Below are 15,267 nucleotides of genomic sequence, written 5' to 3' on the forward strand. Positions count from 1 at the left end.
CTTGAGTGAGCTTTAAAGAACAACCCATTATCTGATCTGTTCCCAGCTAAAGGTGCTGGACCCTAAGAGACAGACATTTGCTTTGCCCCTGGGGTTGATGTTTCTTGGCCTCATAGATCACTGCCTGCGCTTTTCGAAGGGTGTGTGTGTGTGTGTGTGTGTGTGTGTGTGTGTGTGTGTGTAGCCTGGAGGGAGAGAATAGAGAGGACTCCTCATTGAGAGCATAACATAAGTGCATGTGTGCATGATCACACAAGGTAAGGATGAGGGCTGTGCAAAATAGAGGCCTTAGTGTGCAGAGGGTGTCTTGTAGAAAGCGCTCATTGCCAAATGGCTCTGTGTGTCTTGAGAGGGAAGTGACAGAGTAGCTCCCTAGGCACAGAGACAGTCTGTGAGGAGGCAGCCCCGTCCCTGGCCTTCTGTGTCCGTGTTGAAGAACTCTGGCCCCTTGTCTCTGAGGTCAAAGACGATGGTTTATACTTTCCTTTGCAGTCCTCGGACCTCTCAGCATTGCAGACAAGATGGTTTCTTGGGCTGCAGAGATAGCTCAGCAGTTCAAAGCATGCATTGCTCTTCTAGAGGACCTGGGTGCAGCTCCCTGTCTTACTGTTACAAAGAGTGTTCAATAAATATGGACACAAGTGTCTATTTCACAGCATATTTCCCTCTCTGTGGGAAGTGGATGGTTAGATCACAGAGCAGATCTACGTGTGACTTTTTAGACTAATAATCCTTCATAATGCCTATATTCATTTACCTTCCCATAGGCAATATGTGTTGGTCCCTGCTAATATTCCTCCTCACCACAAGCTGTTTCCTAGCAACAATCTACAATTTTAACCTAATGAAATTTAAATATATTATTCTTGGTATGCATGTACGCATGTATGTACACATGTGTATGTCACAGTGTGTGGAGCTGATTCTCTCTGGAAACTGAATTCAGGTTCCGAGTTTGCGCAGAGAGCACCTTTACCCTCTGAGCTCTCTCACAACCACCCTCCAGGACTCATCATGACTAGGGTAAAGTAGTATACCATGTCATTTTGGTGTGTGTTTCTCTGGTGGCTAATGAGACCAGGCATTCTCTCTCTATTTGTTTGCCATTTAGAGTGAGTACATTGCCCAGTGACATAACTTCCTACCCCTAGGACCAACCTTCTAAGAATGGTTCTGTCAACCCTTGAAAACCCACAAGCCAGCAACCAATTCATGGTTATTTATACATGGCCTTCCACAAATACTTAAGATCTAAATCATTACAACACCACTGGGGAAATCATTTGTTATCTGGCTTTTCATTACTTTAAAACATAGAAAAAAACCATATATATATGCATAAATGTTGTATGTTTATTTATATATATATACACATATATTTGTGTTTTCTGTTTTTTTCTTAACCTTAAAACATAGAAAAAAACATACATATATATGTATATATGTGTACATATGTTTATATATGTATATATGTACATATGTATATATGTATGTATGCACATGTGTTTTTATGATTATATATGTATGTATACACACATGTGTAAATATACTTGTATACATACACACATACATATACCCAAACATTTATATACATACATACATACATACATACATACATACATACATACATACATATGTGAAATAAGGAATACTGGGACTAGAGAGGTAGCTTATTTAGTAAAGTGCTTGCCATATGAGGACCTGAGTTCAATCCCTAGAGCACACATTAAGGGAAAAACAAAAGGAAGGAAGAAAAACGGGAGGAAGGAGGAAGGGAGAAAGTAAGAAAGTGTTGGGTACTTGTAATCTCAGAGCTGGGGTCACAAGACAAGTGGGAGATGGGCCTTGTTGGCTGGCTTGCCCAATTTATTCAGTAAGCTCCATGCCAATGAGAGCCTACCTCAAAAATCAAGGTGGATGATGCCTGATGAATGATCTCTGGCTACCACACACCTGTCCACATGTGCATGAACACCAGATAGACACACACACAGACACACACACACAAACACATACAGACACACACGCACAGAGACACACACAGAGACACATAGGAAGAAAAGACTGAGAACTCAGGAAGACTGCCTGCCATCTTTGTATCTGTCTCATCTCATTCAGGGATTGAATGAGATGCCTTGCGTATGTCAGGCAGGGCTAGGCTTTTCTATAAAGAGAAGCTCCATTAATGATAGCAGACATTCTCCTGCTGTGTGTGAGGCCAGAGGTTCCATTCACACACACCCCCACACACTCACACACAAAGAGAGGAGAATGACAATGGTAGAGTGCTGTAGAAGGCTTCTTGGACCTTCATCATTTACAGTGGCCTTCCAGGTACAGTACTGAACACTGGGACCTTGTTCCCTAGCAAGGGCACTTCTAACTTCATTGGAATACCAGCCTCCCTGGGTTGTGCCATCCTGACTCGTGCCTTTCCTACTCACTCTTCACTTAGGGGTGCTTGGAGGGTGGCGGCTCCAAAAGTCCAGGGAGGCCTGTGCTCATCTTCTGTGGATGAAGCAGATGATGGGTGGATAAAGGGGTGTTGGGGAACGGGAGGGTCTCATACCCAGCCCCAAGGCTGATGGGGATGCTGTCCATTATGACCACAGCTAACGAGGGATGTTCATTATGACCCTGTGCCATCTCTCCCTTACATTCAATTCTCCAGCATCACCTGAGGCCTCCCTTTGTCTTAGGTTCCCAGAGACGGAGGCTCATTCCAGCATTGTCTCTTGATACCCCCTCGCCTGTGAGAAAAACAGCCAGCAGCACAGGGGTCCGCTGGGTGGACGGCCCCTTGAGGAGCACCCAGAGGAGCCTTGGGGAACCATTTGAGATCAAAGTCTATGAGATTGATGACGTTGAGCGTCTACAGCGACGTCGGGGAGCTACCAGCAAGGTGAGGCCACGTTCCCCCGAGGGCCATAGTTCCCCACAAGTCCCGCCCTAAGAATAGAACTTCCAGAGAGCCTTCCCAGGTTCTGGGACAGGCAGTGGGTGGTGGCAGGGCTCTGGTCCCAGCCACAGACTTTGGTAGATCCTGCGTGCTCATTTTCTGGAACACCTTAAAAGCTGGTGATACGCTGAGGGACCTTTCTGGCTCCCAGTTCTGAGGTTTCACATGGGAATACAGACTGACATTTTGGGGAGCCACGAGCCTTCTAGATTAGGATAGCCTGCAGTAGTCTCCCTGGAGTTGGGTGTCCTGTCTGTTGAGGTCACCAGGATCCTCCCTATCATGCTTCTGGGAAGCTGGGCTCCTGTCACCTGCCCCTCTCACAGTCCTTCTCTCTGGAGGTGGCTGCAGGGGTGAGTCAGAACAGAAGGCCCTCTGCTTTTCTTCTCTCCACTGCCCACCTCTTCCCCTGTGCACAGGAGGTCATGTGCTTCAATGCCAAGCTGAAAATCCTAGAACATCGGCAGCAGAGAATCGCTGAGGTCCGAGCCAAGTACGAGTGGCTGATGAAAGAGCTGGAGGCGACCAAACAGTACCTGATGCTGGACCCCAACAAGTGGCTTCGTGAATGTAAGGGCCACCGGCACACGCCCATGCTCATTAGCACCGTGGGCTCCGGTAACACAATCTAGGAGCCTAACCCAGGATGACAACCACAGAGACTGCCTGTATCTGAGGCGTGGGGCCCATGGGATGGAGATGTCCTACAGAGTAGCGATCCTTCTCTCAGGCCAGGGCAACAGAAGGGTGGTAAGAATTCCCGTACGAGATGCTCTCTCTTGAGGGTCTCTGTTGAGAGCACATGAAAGCAAAGTGTGTTATCTTCCCAACACCTGGCAGAATATCACTGACCGGAAGACCCCCAAGCCATAGACTCCTGAGGTTTATGTAGCCTAAAATGAACCAGGACTGTAGCTCTTTTGATAGACTAGAATACGCCACCCACAAACTGCTCCTGGGAGCCCTGAAAGTCCAGTGACCAGCTCTTGGGTTATTTCCATTAAGCCAAGGGCCCAGGTGACAGTAATTACCAAGTAAGTATTTTCGATGGTGCTGTTCTTTTTGAGAGGTAGATTTGATTGTCCCTAATTTATTCGTTCCTAACCATTCCATTTACTTCAAATGAAGGCTTAACTCTGCTCCAGCTATTACACTGAGGAATCCTGAAAGACTTAGGGCTAGGGTCTACCAGCTCCTGACCGGGCTTACCAAGAGTAATAAACCCACCTTCACACGGTCTATCTCCTGGTAGCTCAGAGAGCATCTGCGGCTCTGCTCAAGGTCCCACAGACATGATTTCAATACTGTCTTTTGCTACATGCCGGCTGTGTGACTTTGGGTAAGGTGTTTGAATCACTGGTCTTGGTTGTCTTGCTATAAAAGAGAAGAGGTCATGCCCATCCCATGGGGTGGTTCTAGGCTGTGGCAAATGCTTACACTGCATGGCCCAGAGGAGGAGTTTGGCATCTTGGAATACATGCAGTTATCCCAGAGTTCAGTCAACTAAGCCTGGCAGTAGACACTTCCTCAGTGCCTGTTTGCATGCATGGTACATGGTTAGTTCCTTGGTTGGAGATTTGGGCAAAGACACAAAACTCCCCCACCAACCGTATTTTCATCTCGGGTAGAAGAATGAGGCCAACATAGGAATGAGGACATGACCCCAAGTCTGACTGAGGCATAAGCAAACAAATGCCTCTTCTCCTCCCCTGCTCTCACCAGCTTCTGTCATGGACCCCTGGGTCCATCCTGGTATCTTAGGCAGCACCCTCGTTTACACCAACATCTTAGAATTTTATTTTTCAAGAACAGCTTATGCACAAGACAGGCTTCAAAACAACCATCGTTTTCCAAACTAAGCAATTTCCCCTGGGATGTGAATGACCTTACACTGCATGCGCGTGTGCCTCAGATGCTTGGAGGGGGCGATTGCCGTCTTCCTGCCTTGGTACAGTAATTTTTTTGACGCTGAGAAAAACAACATAGAAGGTTACACAAAAGGGAAAAATAAAGATTTTTTTAAAGATAAATTTAAAACAGCAATCGGAGAAAGAAAATCAAGGAGACTGTGTGATAACTCTCCCGATCGATGGGTAGCAGGCAATGCTATAACGGTGATGTGCTGAGACCCACCTCCAGTTTTACTTTCTCCTCCTTTTGCCTCTCTACAGTGGGATAGTGTCTGGTATAATTATGGTAGTGTGAGGCTCTGGTTTCAATATACTGAGCTGAGGTGTAGAGGGGCCCTGGGTCAGTTTCTAGCCACAGTCCTTATTAGCAATATAACCTTGAACAAGGACACTCTCTGAAGTACTCTTCTATGACAGACCCTTGTGTTTCTGTATCGGGTGTGGTTTTGCACATCTGTCTCATGTATGTTCTGTTCTTCTTGTTGGCAACTCAAGAAGGGGGAAAGACCCCTCCACTTCCTCCTCTTGGGTTGCTGTTAAGGAAACAATGCCAGCTGAGGTAGTTTTGCCTGGCTAGGAATTCCATGTGAGGTCCTGCTAAGCTGCCCACACCCATTAACTCTTGTCCATTCCATTCTGCACTCTCCAGTCAGACCTTTATAACACCCCTAAAACTGAGACCAGGCTCTGCCAAGCCATTATGGGGCAAAGAGACCTCAGGAAGGGAATGCACTAGGACTTTTGGCGCTATAGGCTTGAACCCAATGCTAGACATCACGGCCATATGACTTAATTTGTGTTTTGAGCCAAAGGGTTGTCTTAATTGTTGGTACATGTTTTCTAAGCACCATATGTACCCCAGTGACCAGCGAGTGAGCCTGGTGAGACTGGGTCAGGTGATGGTTTTTGCCGAGCATCTCTGTTCTCAGGCAGAAGAGACAGGAAGACTAAAGCTAGGTTTAGGTACATGGGGAGTTGTGTTACACAAGGCAGGGTCAAGATTCCCAGCCTGAGGGGCAGCGACACACGGCACTGAAATGGGAAACAGGAACCTGCGTTTTCTAGGAAGGTGGGATGTGCGTGTCACTTATCACTCTGGAAAAGGGGACTCTTGCTGCCAAAACATCCAAGAGTTAGACCTGCCTTGGTTAACAAAGTGGTGGAATTGAGGGACCTCAAAAAAATCTGTGTTGGAGGCAGCTAGGGTAAGCATCAGAAGGTTCCAGGCCACCTCCCTGTTCCTTAGAATTGCCTCTGAATGCTAAGGAGCCAGAAACCACAATGGGTGTCCCTTTCCTGGCAGATACTGAGCAGACAGGAGGGGATGTTCATGTTGCACTCATGAACTCAGTCGACCTTAGCCCAGGGGAGGTGGGGGAGGTGGTAGCCCTTCTTATAGTTAGCTCTCTCATCTCCAAGAGCGCCTTTCTCTTTCAGTTGACTTGGAACAGGTCCTGCAGCTGGATTCCCTGGAGTACCTAGAGGCACTGGAGGGAGTGACAGAGCGCCTAGAGAGCCGTGTCAACTTCTGCAAGGCCCATCTCATGATGATCACCTGCTTTGACATCACCTCCAGGCGTCGGTAAGGACCGATGGGCTCCGAGCCATCAGTCCCCCTGTCCCCAGGACTTCAGCAGGACACCGCCCTCCCAGGCCCCTCTGTGCTGGCAACACTCAAGACAACAGGACGAGGATGAAGGTTGGTAGCAAGTCTGGAGTGAGCGTGGAGCGAAAGGCGATGTTTCCTTTGTTTGCTGTAGGAAAGGAAGGTACAGACACCAACATGTGGAAGGAGAAAATGATGGGAAGCCCCGTGGGACTGAGAAAGCACTTTGAGGAACCTTGAAGAACTCTGTACATAGGACCGCTAGCAAAGAGACTCTTACCTTGCGGCTGTGAGAAAGGGGAGGGTGACGTGGGATTACCATGGAAAGCGAAACACCAACAAGACGACCCAGAATGATGGATTAAGTGCCTTGCAAATCTTTATGATTATCCAAACATTTGTGTTCGTACTTTCTTGTGTCCAGATGGTGCTAGTCAAGAAGAAAATCAACAAAACAGAAAACTCAACCCAGTTTTTGAAATGTATCTACGGCTTGTTTTCTCATGTTTCTGATTTGCTGTTTTGTTTCCGAGAAGTTGTGTTTGTAGTGATGTCTCCTAATCCGTATTGCAGCTGAATAAATGTTACCTGTCTTTCATGGCTATTCTGGTAAGGCCCCTCAGAATGGAAATCACATTGGCGTGAGCTGGTGTGTTTCCCAGGGAGGTTCGGAAGGACAGGTGATAGGAGATGCCACCTTCCATAAACAGCAGGTCAGCTGGCAGACCCAGGGTCAGGCATGGAAGGGGCGCACATGAGCTTTAGTGACAAGGAAAGGATGTCTTTAAGGGAAAGAGTGACCTGAGCCCCTGTTTCTGTTTGTTTCGTGTGCTCATGGCTCTTGATACAAACTCATGTTCCTTTCTAATCCAAAGACTCTGGGTGGGAATCTTGAACGACTCCAGCAGAGTCCCATTTCTTTGTTTTCTGTGGTGTAGCTGATCCAGGGTGGGGCTGTCTGCATTGCGACTCTCTGGGCTCACACAGGCATCGGGTTGTGTCGCTTTCTGCCACCCAGAGTCCTGTCCAGTAGTAAGAGGCCAACTCTCCCCTGTCCTAAAGCCTCTGTGGCTTGTCCCTGCCACCTTGGTATCCTGAGGCAGAGAGAGGAACCCCATCCCTAAATTCCAGACTCTACATACATAGGGCAGAGTGGAGATCTAGATCTTGCTTCCCCCTAAAACTGAGGACTTTATTCTCAAATTACCCACTTCTTTCAGGATTGTTGGACCACGTTAGGGATATAGGACCGAGGCATAGAATGGCCAGGCAGTCTACAGGCCCCTGGAACAAGAATTCCCCTCTCTCCCAGAGCCTTGCAGTCTGCCTGTGCAAACCCAAGCTCGGGGGTTCGGAGAGAGGACTCAGAATCCTCACCCTCTCTGTGGGAGAGGGCCAGCCCCACTCACCCACTCCTCGACCCCAGATGCTCCCCAAGGAGAAAGAACTTTGTATTTCTGAATCAGCCCTTTTGCTGGACACCGGATTCCCAGCACAGCATGGTGTGTGGTCAGCAGAACTCATCACAGAGGAGTCTTGTGAGTGCCATGGCACCTGATCCTTCCGTCAGAACAGGGCACAGATAAGACCACCGGCTTGACTGTCTCAGAGGTCAGCCTGGTGGACCAAAAGCTAACCCTGTGAGTCACAAGTCCTGCTTTGCACATTCTTAGGCAAAAGGGTCCCAAGCTGCTGGCTGAATGGCCTAAGCTCTGGAATGGCCCGTTTCCCCTTGTGTGTAACTTCCAGCTTTAACAAGTGTGTCTCCTAGAGAAGCGGGGCCTTCTCAGATCTTCCACAGCTCCACCCCAGTGCCATTCCGCAGGAGTCCTGGGCTCAGGGCCCACCTCAGCCTCATAACACATGTGTGCATGGGCCTGCTTAAGAGCCATGTTCTTGGAAGCTTCTATACCCACAGGGATGCCAATACTTTGAACATCTGTTTTGATTGCTGGTTTGAAATATACTTCTGGTTTTTTTGTTTTGTTTGTTTTTTTAGTGGAAGGCCTTGATTTGGGAAACATCTTTAAAAAGCAAGCACGCCTGGGTTTCTTTTCCGTGCTCAGGAGCAAATGTATTTGATTTGTAATCCATGAGCTCGGCTTTGGGGCCTGCTGCCTTCTCCCTTAGCCCTGAGGTCATCGGGCCCCAGTGAGTACGTCAGCAGGCCACCAACAAAGCCCAGTGCCTTTGCTGGAGTAAGACTGTGCTGACTCATCTGTCCAGAGCAGACTCTCAGTCAGCAGGTTCTCCTGGGAGCGCCCCGACCCCTGCCTCCCACTCTGATCTGCTTGCACACACTCCAAGCATAGGCTTCAGCTTGGCCATGTTACCAGGGTTACTTTACCAAGCCAGGTTAGCGTCCCAGGAGGACACATCCACGGGACCCAGTGGTGCAGGGAGATGTGTGTGTAGTAACGCACATCTCTTGTCCATTCTAATAGCCACCCCACCCCCAAAGTAAACTTTAAACATCTTCTTCTACCACACAGCTGTCTTTGCTGGTGCGCCTGTGCAGAACTCCTGCTCCCCGCCCCGCCTATGAGCTGCCGATGGGAGTACAGTTCTTCAGGCACCAAGATGTAGTCCTGGCATCTGAAGATTGTGCCAGTGTGAGGTGGCTCCAGGCTGGGCTCGAGGAACAAGCAAAACAAACACAGAGGAACAAAGGGATGGTTAAAGAACTCATTTCTAACTCATTATCTGTCCATAGATGGCCCCAAAATGTTTCCTTGAAATTAACATTTAGGTACCTAATGCCTTATTTAAATTCTGTCCATTCCCCCACAACTGCAGCTGATGCTGGATTTTACAATCCTAATAAATCCGTATAAAAGACACACAATCCAGACATTCTAACTATAAGCCATATACCTAGACTGGCCATATCTAGAGCTACACTAACTTATTCCCCACTATTAGACCCCGTTACTTGATGCTTCTCCTGGTACCTGGTTCTTGTCTATGGCAGCTTCCTCCTCCACCATCTTCTCTTCCTCCTCCCCCCCCCCCACCCCTGTCCTGTCCCAACCTTCAACTCCCTCTTGAGCTTCTAAGCCCCGCCTTTCCCCTCCACTGCCCAATCGGAGGCTCTCACCTTTTATTGACAGTAAAATTGGGGAGGAGAAGGTTCACGTGGCATCTCTTCAGTGTGTGATGGTCTGGGCACCGCTTCCAGTGTTAGCATTAGGATACAAGCAGCACCAGGCCAACCCACCAGGTCTAGCCCTCCTTCGAAGAATCTAGTGTGAGGTAGAAGCATTTGCAGCCCAAGTAAAACTAAAATCTGAAACAGGGGCACCATTCTCCTTACCTCACCTCACCTGGGCCAGGGAACAGGCGTTGTTGCTCTGAGGGAGCCCGCATTTGCTTTCAATACTCGCCTAAGCGGTGGCAGCTTTGATCTAATCCCTGAACCCTTCTGGACACCTCAGGAAGCTGTCTCTAACTTTCCTCTCAGCAGAGTTGAAGCCCACAGAGCTCTCTTGTGGTTTCACCTTCAGTTGCTCTCCTGAATTTGGAGAACCTAAGATACAGTTTCAGAGACGGATCTCCTAATGACACGGCAATGACCCAAGTAATGACCCCCAGGCAGGAAGATGGCTCCTGAGCTAGAGACCAGTGTACGGAACACCACACAGCACCAGGAAATGGGGCAAAGGGTGGGCAGCAGGGATGCTCATCCAGTGGGAACCAGGTCCCATTTGCCACAAATCAGCTTTAAGCTGGGGGGTCTAACATCCAGGAAGGAGCTTGCATCCTCTGTAAGGAGGTGCTTTAAAAGGATCTAACACTCAGATTGTGCTCACTGCAAGGAGTTCCAGTCAATCTTTGAGCAAGGAAAGCATCTGCCGTGTGGGTGGGGATCTCACATCCTTGGGGAACATCCGGCTTCTCTGGCCTTCAGAGTCTCATGCTCCTTATGGATTAGGGTTCATTCATGTGCCTTCCTCAGAGCTTTGTATTTCAAGCCTGCCATCTGCCCTTGACTTCCTGGTGGAGAAGGTGAGGTTGGTAAGAGCCCACAATTTGCTCAGTGCAAACATGGCCTTTGCTGATTTGAACAGAGTTCTTTGGGTTTCCTTATTCCACCAAGAATTCAAGTCTGTAAAAGAAATTACTAAAAACGATTTCTTTCCAAAATCGAAAACAGATTTCCTGAATGTTGTTCTTTCCTTGGGACATATGCAAAAACATTTCCTCCCTTTTAGGGTGGTTTATCTTTAAAACCCAAAGCCAGGGTCTGTTAGATACATGTTGAAAACCCAGGGTTCTGTGAGTTGATGCTGACTAAGCCATCCACGGTCCTCGTCTTTACTGTCTCCCTGCCACTGCCCAGATTCGGCCCAGGTTTCCTCATCGAAAGGGGTGTGCTTAGTGCTAACACATGTGTGGCAGTGGGAAAGGCCAACACAGCCCCCTGCTCTTCTCTGTGCCAAGTTAAACAGCTGAAGGCAAGTTTCACAGACATGCTTGGTAAATGGTTCTAAATTTTTTCCCAAGTGATAGAAATATAGCGTTCTTCCACCGTATAGAGATTACCACTCTCCTGGACGGCGTCTGTAACCTCTTTACAACATTTCAGAGCTATTTGTAAAAATTCATGAATTGTACTGTTTAGCCATCCTCCTGATGTGTCAGACAGAATATATTTCTGAATGACAAACTGCATTATTTCCGTAAGAATAAAAGCAGGTTTATAACCCAGGAAACTTTCTTAAATCCAATATATCCTCTCCAAAAAAAAAAAAGTTTTGAAAATTTCTAAGAGTTAATTTATCCATTCCTAAACAACAAACACATTCTACGTTGGGGTGGCCCTTTGCAAAACCTGAGGGGATACCACAACGTTGGGCATAGTGTGGCACTGTGGGAAGGGCTTAATATTCTCCACATACAACCATTACTGGTGTCCCAGGGAACTTGGCATGTCAATCCCAGAGTCTGCTTTATGTACAGAGTCTCCTGCCGCCTTTCCCCACACTGCCAGCCTCCTACACTGCCAGGCTTGACTTAAAGAGACATCATTGATTTGTCACCTCAGAATGTTGTCCTGTCGCACCACTTGTGTTCCTAGATCTATTGATGGGTCATAGTCAGGAACGCCCTCCATGTGTTCTGTGTTTGCTCAGTCCGTGTTTTGTCTTTTTCTTCTGTTGTTTTTTTTTTTCACTCCAGCAAAGTCTATTAGCAGAGACATGGGCCAGGGAAGAGCAGAAGGACACAGACAGGTGTGGGATCTCATCCTCAGAGTGCAGAACTTTGCTCTGAATCTCAGCTGTCCCTCCAGCAAGCAATGGGACTAAGACAAAGCTCTCCCTTTCAAGTTGGCATGGCGGTCAACTTGGAAATCAGGTTCCACAAGCCTTCATAACAAAGGATCCAGGCTCCTCCAACTGGGTCTCCACTCAGCCCCTGAGGAAAGTCTGACAGTATTAAGTTCTACTCATCCCCAAGACCCCCAAGTGGTCCTCACCATGGATAGATGTTGTAGCTATCTGTTCTTAAGAAACCAAAGCACTTTAGTGAGTCATACATCCCATGATACTTATGGTGTGTGTCCCCTGAGAGGTGGAAGGGGCTTGGGCTAGGTCTCATTCGAGGAGCAACCAGAGCTAGGAGGAAAAGCCTGGAGCCGGGAAGCAGGGAGCTGGGGCCATATCTGCACCACCACGAGCTGTGAACCTTGGGTGGGTCACTGCATTTCACTGGGCCCCCTGTAGACGGTTGTAGGAAGGTCATAAAAGCTACCCTCCTAGGATCACAGAAAAGGAAGGAAATAGGGTAACTGGTGGGACGTGCTCTGAAGAAATCAGAAACCCTCTCCAGAGGTAAGGGAGGATCATCTGTAGACGAAGAAGTTGACATGCATAGTCACTGCCTGGCCAGGTTCACAGAACAGTCTCACAGCAGAACTGGGGCATGAGCCCAGCCACCTGGACTGTCCCTGTTAGAGCACCTTTCACCCAGGGTGTGTACATGAACATGTGCTGCTCCTGTGGGCCAGTGTGTGCACATACGTGGGTGTGTTTGTACAGGGGCTGTGCAACACAGATGAACGTAGCATGGAAACTCCGAGTCCTAATTCCCCTTTTACAGTAGACCTATCTGTGGCCTGGGGCACACCACCAACTCTTCTGGACCTCGGATTTTCTAAGTTGTATATGGAGGACATTGTGTGGTTCTTCCAGCTTTGGCTATGAGAGCCCATAACGGGTGATGTATGTATGTATATAGCGATATGCTTATCTGTAGAAACGGGCCCATTGGGAAACTGGAGACAAGGCCTGCCCGAGTGCATTGATTTGCATCAGAATCGGCAACGCCACAAGTCCATAAGCCTTCATTTTCAGACTCGATGGGATGGTGGCATTTGCCGTCATTGTTTCAAATTCACTGTCGAACTGGGTAGAGGATTGGTGCTGTTTTCAAAACGAAGTTCTTAGCTCACAAGTGTTTGCTGTTAACTTTTTAAAACACGAGTCGTTTGTTCAATAGTCAAAATTTTAACTCTTCTGCCTCGGGCAGGTCCCCAACAGCCTGTTTTGCAGGCTGGGTTTTGTGTATGGGCTTTTACATAACTATATAAAAGTTAGCTGTTGGCTTGATCACGGTAAATAGGAACAGATTGTCTGGAGAACAGTCCAGAGAAGAATTGAATTCTATAGTTCTCGTCAACTGGTGACATGAAACCATTAAACTGTGTGCGGTTCCCTGGTGTGAAGATGTTGTTCGCTGGCTACGGTCTCTGACTTTGTGGCATATGAGGTATAAAATGTTGTAAAAAAAAAAAATCTGGTGTTTAAAAGAATCAAACTATGGTGGCATTAAATGTTCACTTTTATTCTACCCAGAGTCGTGCTTCCTTCTCTACCCAGTAGGTCTTTTTATACTCAAGGGGACTGGCATTCAAGGACTAAGGTGGGTCACTGTACTAAAGCCCTACCCTAGCCTAAGGGACTCTAGGCCCAATGGCGCCTCTGGGGCTCACCTATCTAGTCTCCTTATGGGTCTATACTATACAAGTCAGAGACCCGGGCAGGGATGGATGGAGGTGAGGGCTGTCACAGAATCTCGGAAATGGTCCTCTGTCCCTTGTCGCAGAGAGTCAGCTAGCACGGCGTTAGAGTCTCCCTCAGTTCCGTATTTCTAGTGCCACACCAGACCAGGGTGTGTGCGGTGGGATTGCATGTGGCTTGAGCCTGGCCACCAAACAAACACCGCTCTTGCTTCTGCCCAGGAATACGCTGCATCCCTATCGCTGCTGACAACTTCTTAGACAAAACCTCCCTGAGCTTCCTATGGGTCGTTACAGAAGAACCCATGGTTTCAAGGAAAAAAATCAGGGTTTTTAGTGGTAACATCTTCTCTAGAAGCTCAAGGAGTGATGCTGTGTGCCGATCACTCCCTTGGGAGAACAGAGAACGCAGGTCATGGAGGGGATTGCCCAGTCCTCTCGTTCCACCATTAAGACCCCCATCTCTCAGTTCCACAGGGGTGAGGGGTGGCCTCTCATCTCAGCTTGTCTTCAGTTCACATCGGGGGGTTGATGAGGAAAATGGCTGTGGTCACCGGAGCAAGTTGTCTTTGTCTCTTGTACCGACATGGTCTCTGGGATTGGTATCCATAGTGTGTGTGTGTGTGTGTGTGTGTGTGTGTGTGTGTGTGTGTGTGTGTATGTAACTTTAATTTTTCAAAGCTCTCTCTTAATGATGGTTCTTAAACTCTTTCACCTCCCTTTTAGCCTACCACCCACCAGAGGTAGTGGGAAAGAAAGGATGGTGGGGGCAAGTAGACCTGTTTACCTGTTTAGAAATGGTTCTTTGGAGCAAATCCCATCTGAGTCGTCAGGAAACCAGCAGTTCAGTTCACAGGTCAGCTCACAGATCAGCAGTGGCAGCTCGATCCACGTGTCAGTATTTCACGGATACACCAGCAAGTCCAGTTTGGTAGAATCAGGATTGCAAATAGGAATCAGCACCAGGGGCACAATGTAGCAAAGACAGCCAGGTCTCAGGCTCTGCTCGAGTCAGCAGGAGGGACCAGCGGGGACACCAGGAGAGAAGTTCTTGACTGTGCCTCTCTCAGGAGAGTGAAGACGTGAGACCCACAAGTGTAGTACAGCTAGTTCTAACAGCAAGCCAAGCTCCCCCTCACTCCCACTCCGTGGAGTCCTTTTTATACTCTCTCCAAACATCATATGTCCTCCACGTGTCCTGCCTCAGCTTACATCATCCTGCCAATCAGCGTGAGTCTGCAGAAGTGGCAAGAAACTGCAGCACACCGCCAGAGGGTTTTTGATGCGGGTTTTCTCCACGGTGTCAGGACAAATGCAGCTCAACTACGAAACGTAAGGCGGACTAATACATACATGCGTGTCTTTATCGAAGAATCCTTCATCACGTGTCCTTTCAAGTGTTTGCTTTAGCAGAACATCCTTTCACCTGTGTTTGCTTCAGTGCAATGTTCCTTCTTGGGTCTGCTTTAGTCATTCACCTGTGTCCACTTCAGGAAAACACCTCTTTACGCGTTTGCCTCAGCAAAACGCCATCCAACACAACAGACTTTCCAAAGAAGCCTTGGGTTTCCAATTCATATGTGTCTGTGTGTCTATGTCTGTGTGTTTGTGTGTGTGTGTCTCTGTGTGTTTGTGTGCCTGTTTTTATGTGTCTTGTCTGTGTCTGTGTATGGGGTACATGTGTGTGACCTCAATGTGGAAGCCAGAGGTCAACCTTAAATGGTGTTTACTTTTTGAGTCACGATTTCTTTTTGTTTTGTTTTGTTTTTTGTTT

The 15,267-nt window shown here is 48.0% G+C and overlaps 1 protein-coding gene across 5 annotated transcripts in view; it reads left to right on the plus strand.

Moving 5' to 3' along the window:
• Kif26b (kinesin family member 26B) overlaps positions 1-13,324 on the plus strand; it is a 405,645-nt gene extending 392,321 nt beyond the window's left edge. For 4 of the 5 annotated variants that reach the window (XM_063272386.1, XM_063272387.1, XM_063272388.1 and 1 more), the window contains 3 exons: positions 2,700-2,902; positions 3,379-3,529; positions 6,307-13,324. In XM_063272386.1, coding sequence (XP_063128456.1) covers positions 2,700-2,902; positions 3,379-3,529; positions 6,307-6,455 — 503 coding nt within the window. In that variant the 3' untranslated portion in view covers positions 6,456-13,324. The remainder of the gene's footprint in view (positions 1-2,699; positions 2,903-3,378; positions 3,530-6,306) is intronic. The other variant, NM_001109079.2, reaches the window with a different exon arrangement.
• Positions 13,325-15,267: the final 1,943 nt, after the last annotated feature.

The sequence above is a fragment of the Rattus norvegicus genome, chromosome 13 (genome assembly GCF_036323735.1).
Source record: "Rattus norvegicus strain BN/NHsdMcwi chromosome 13, GRCr8, whole genome shotgun sequence".
Lineage (NCBI taxonomy): Eukaryota > Metazoa > Chordata > Mammalia > Rodentia > Muridae > Rattus > Rattus norvegicus.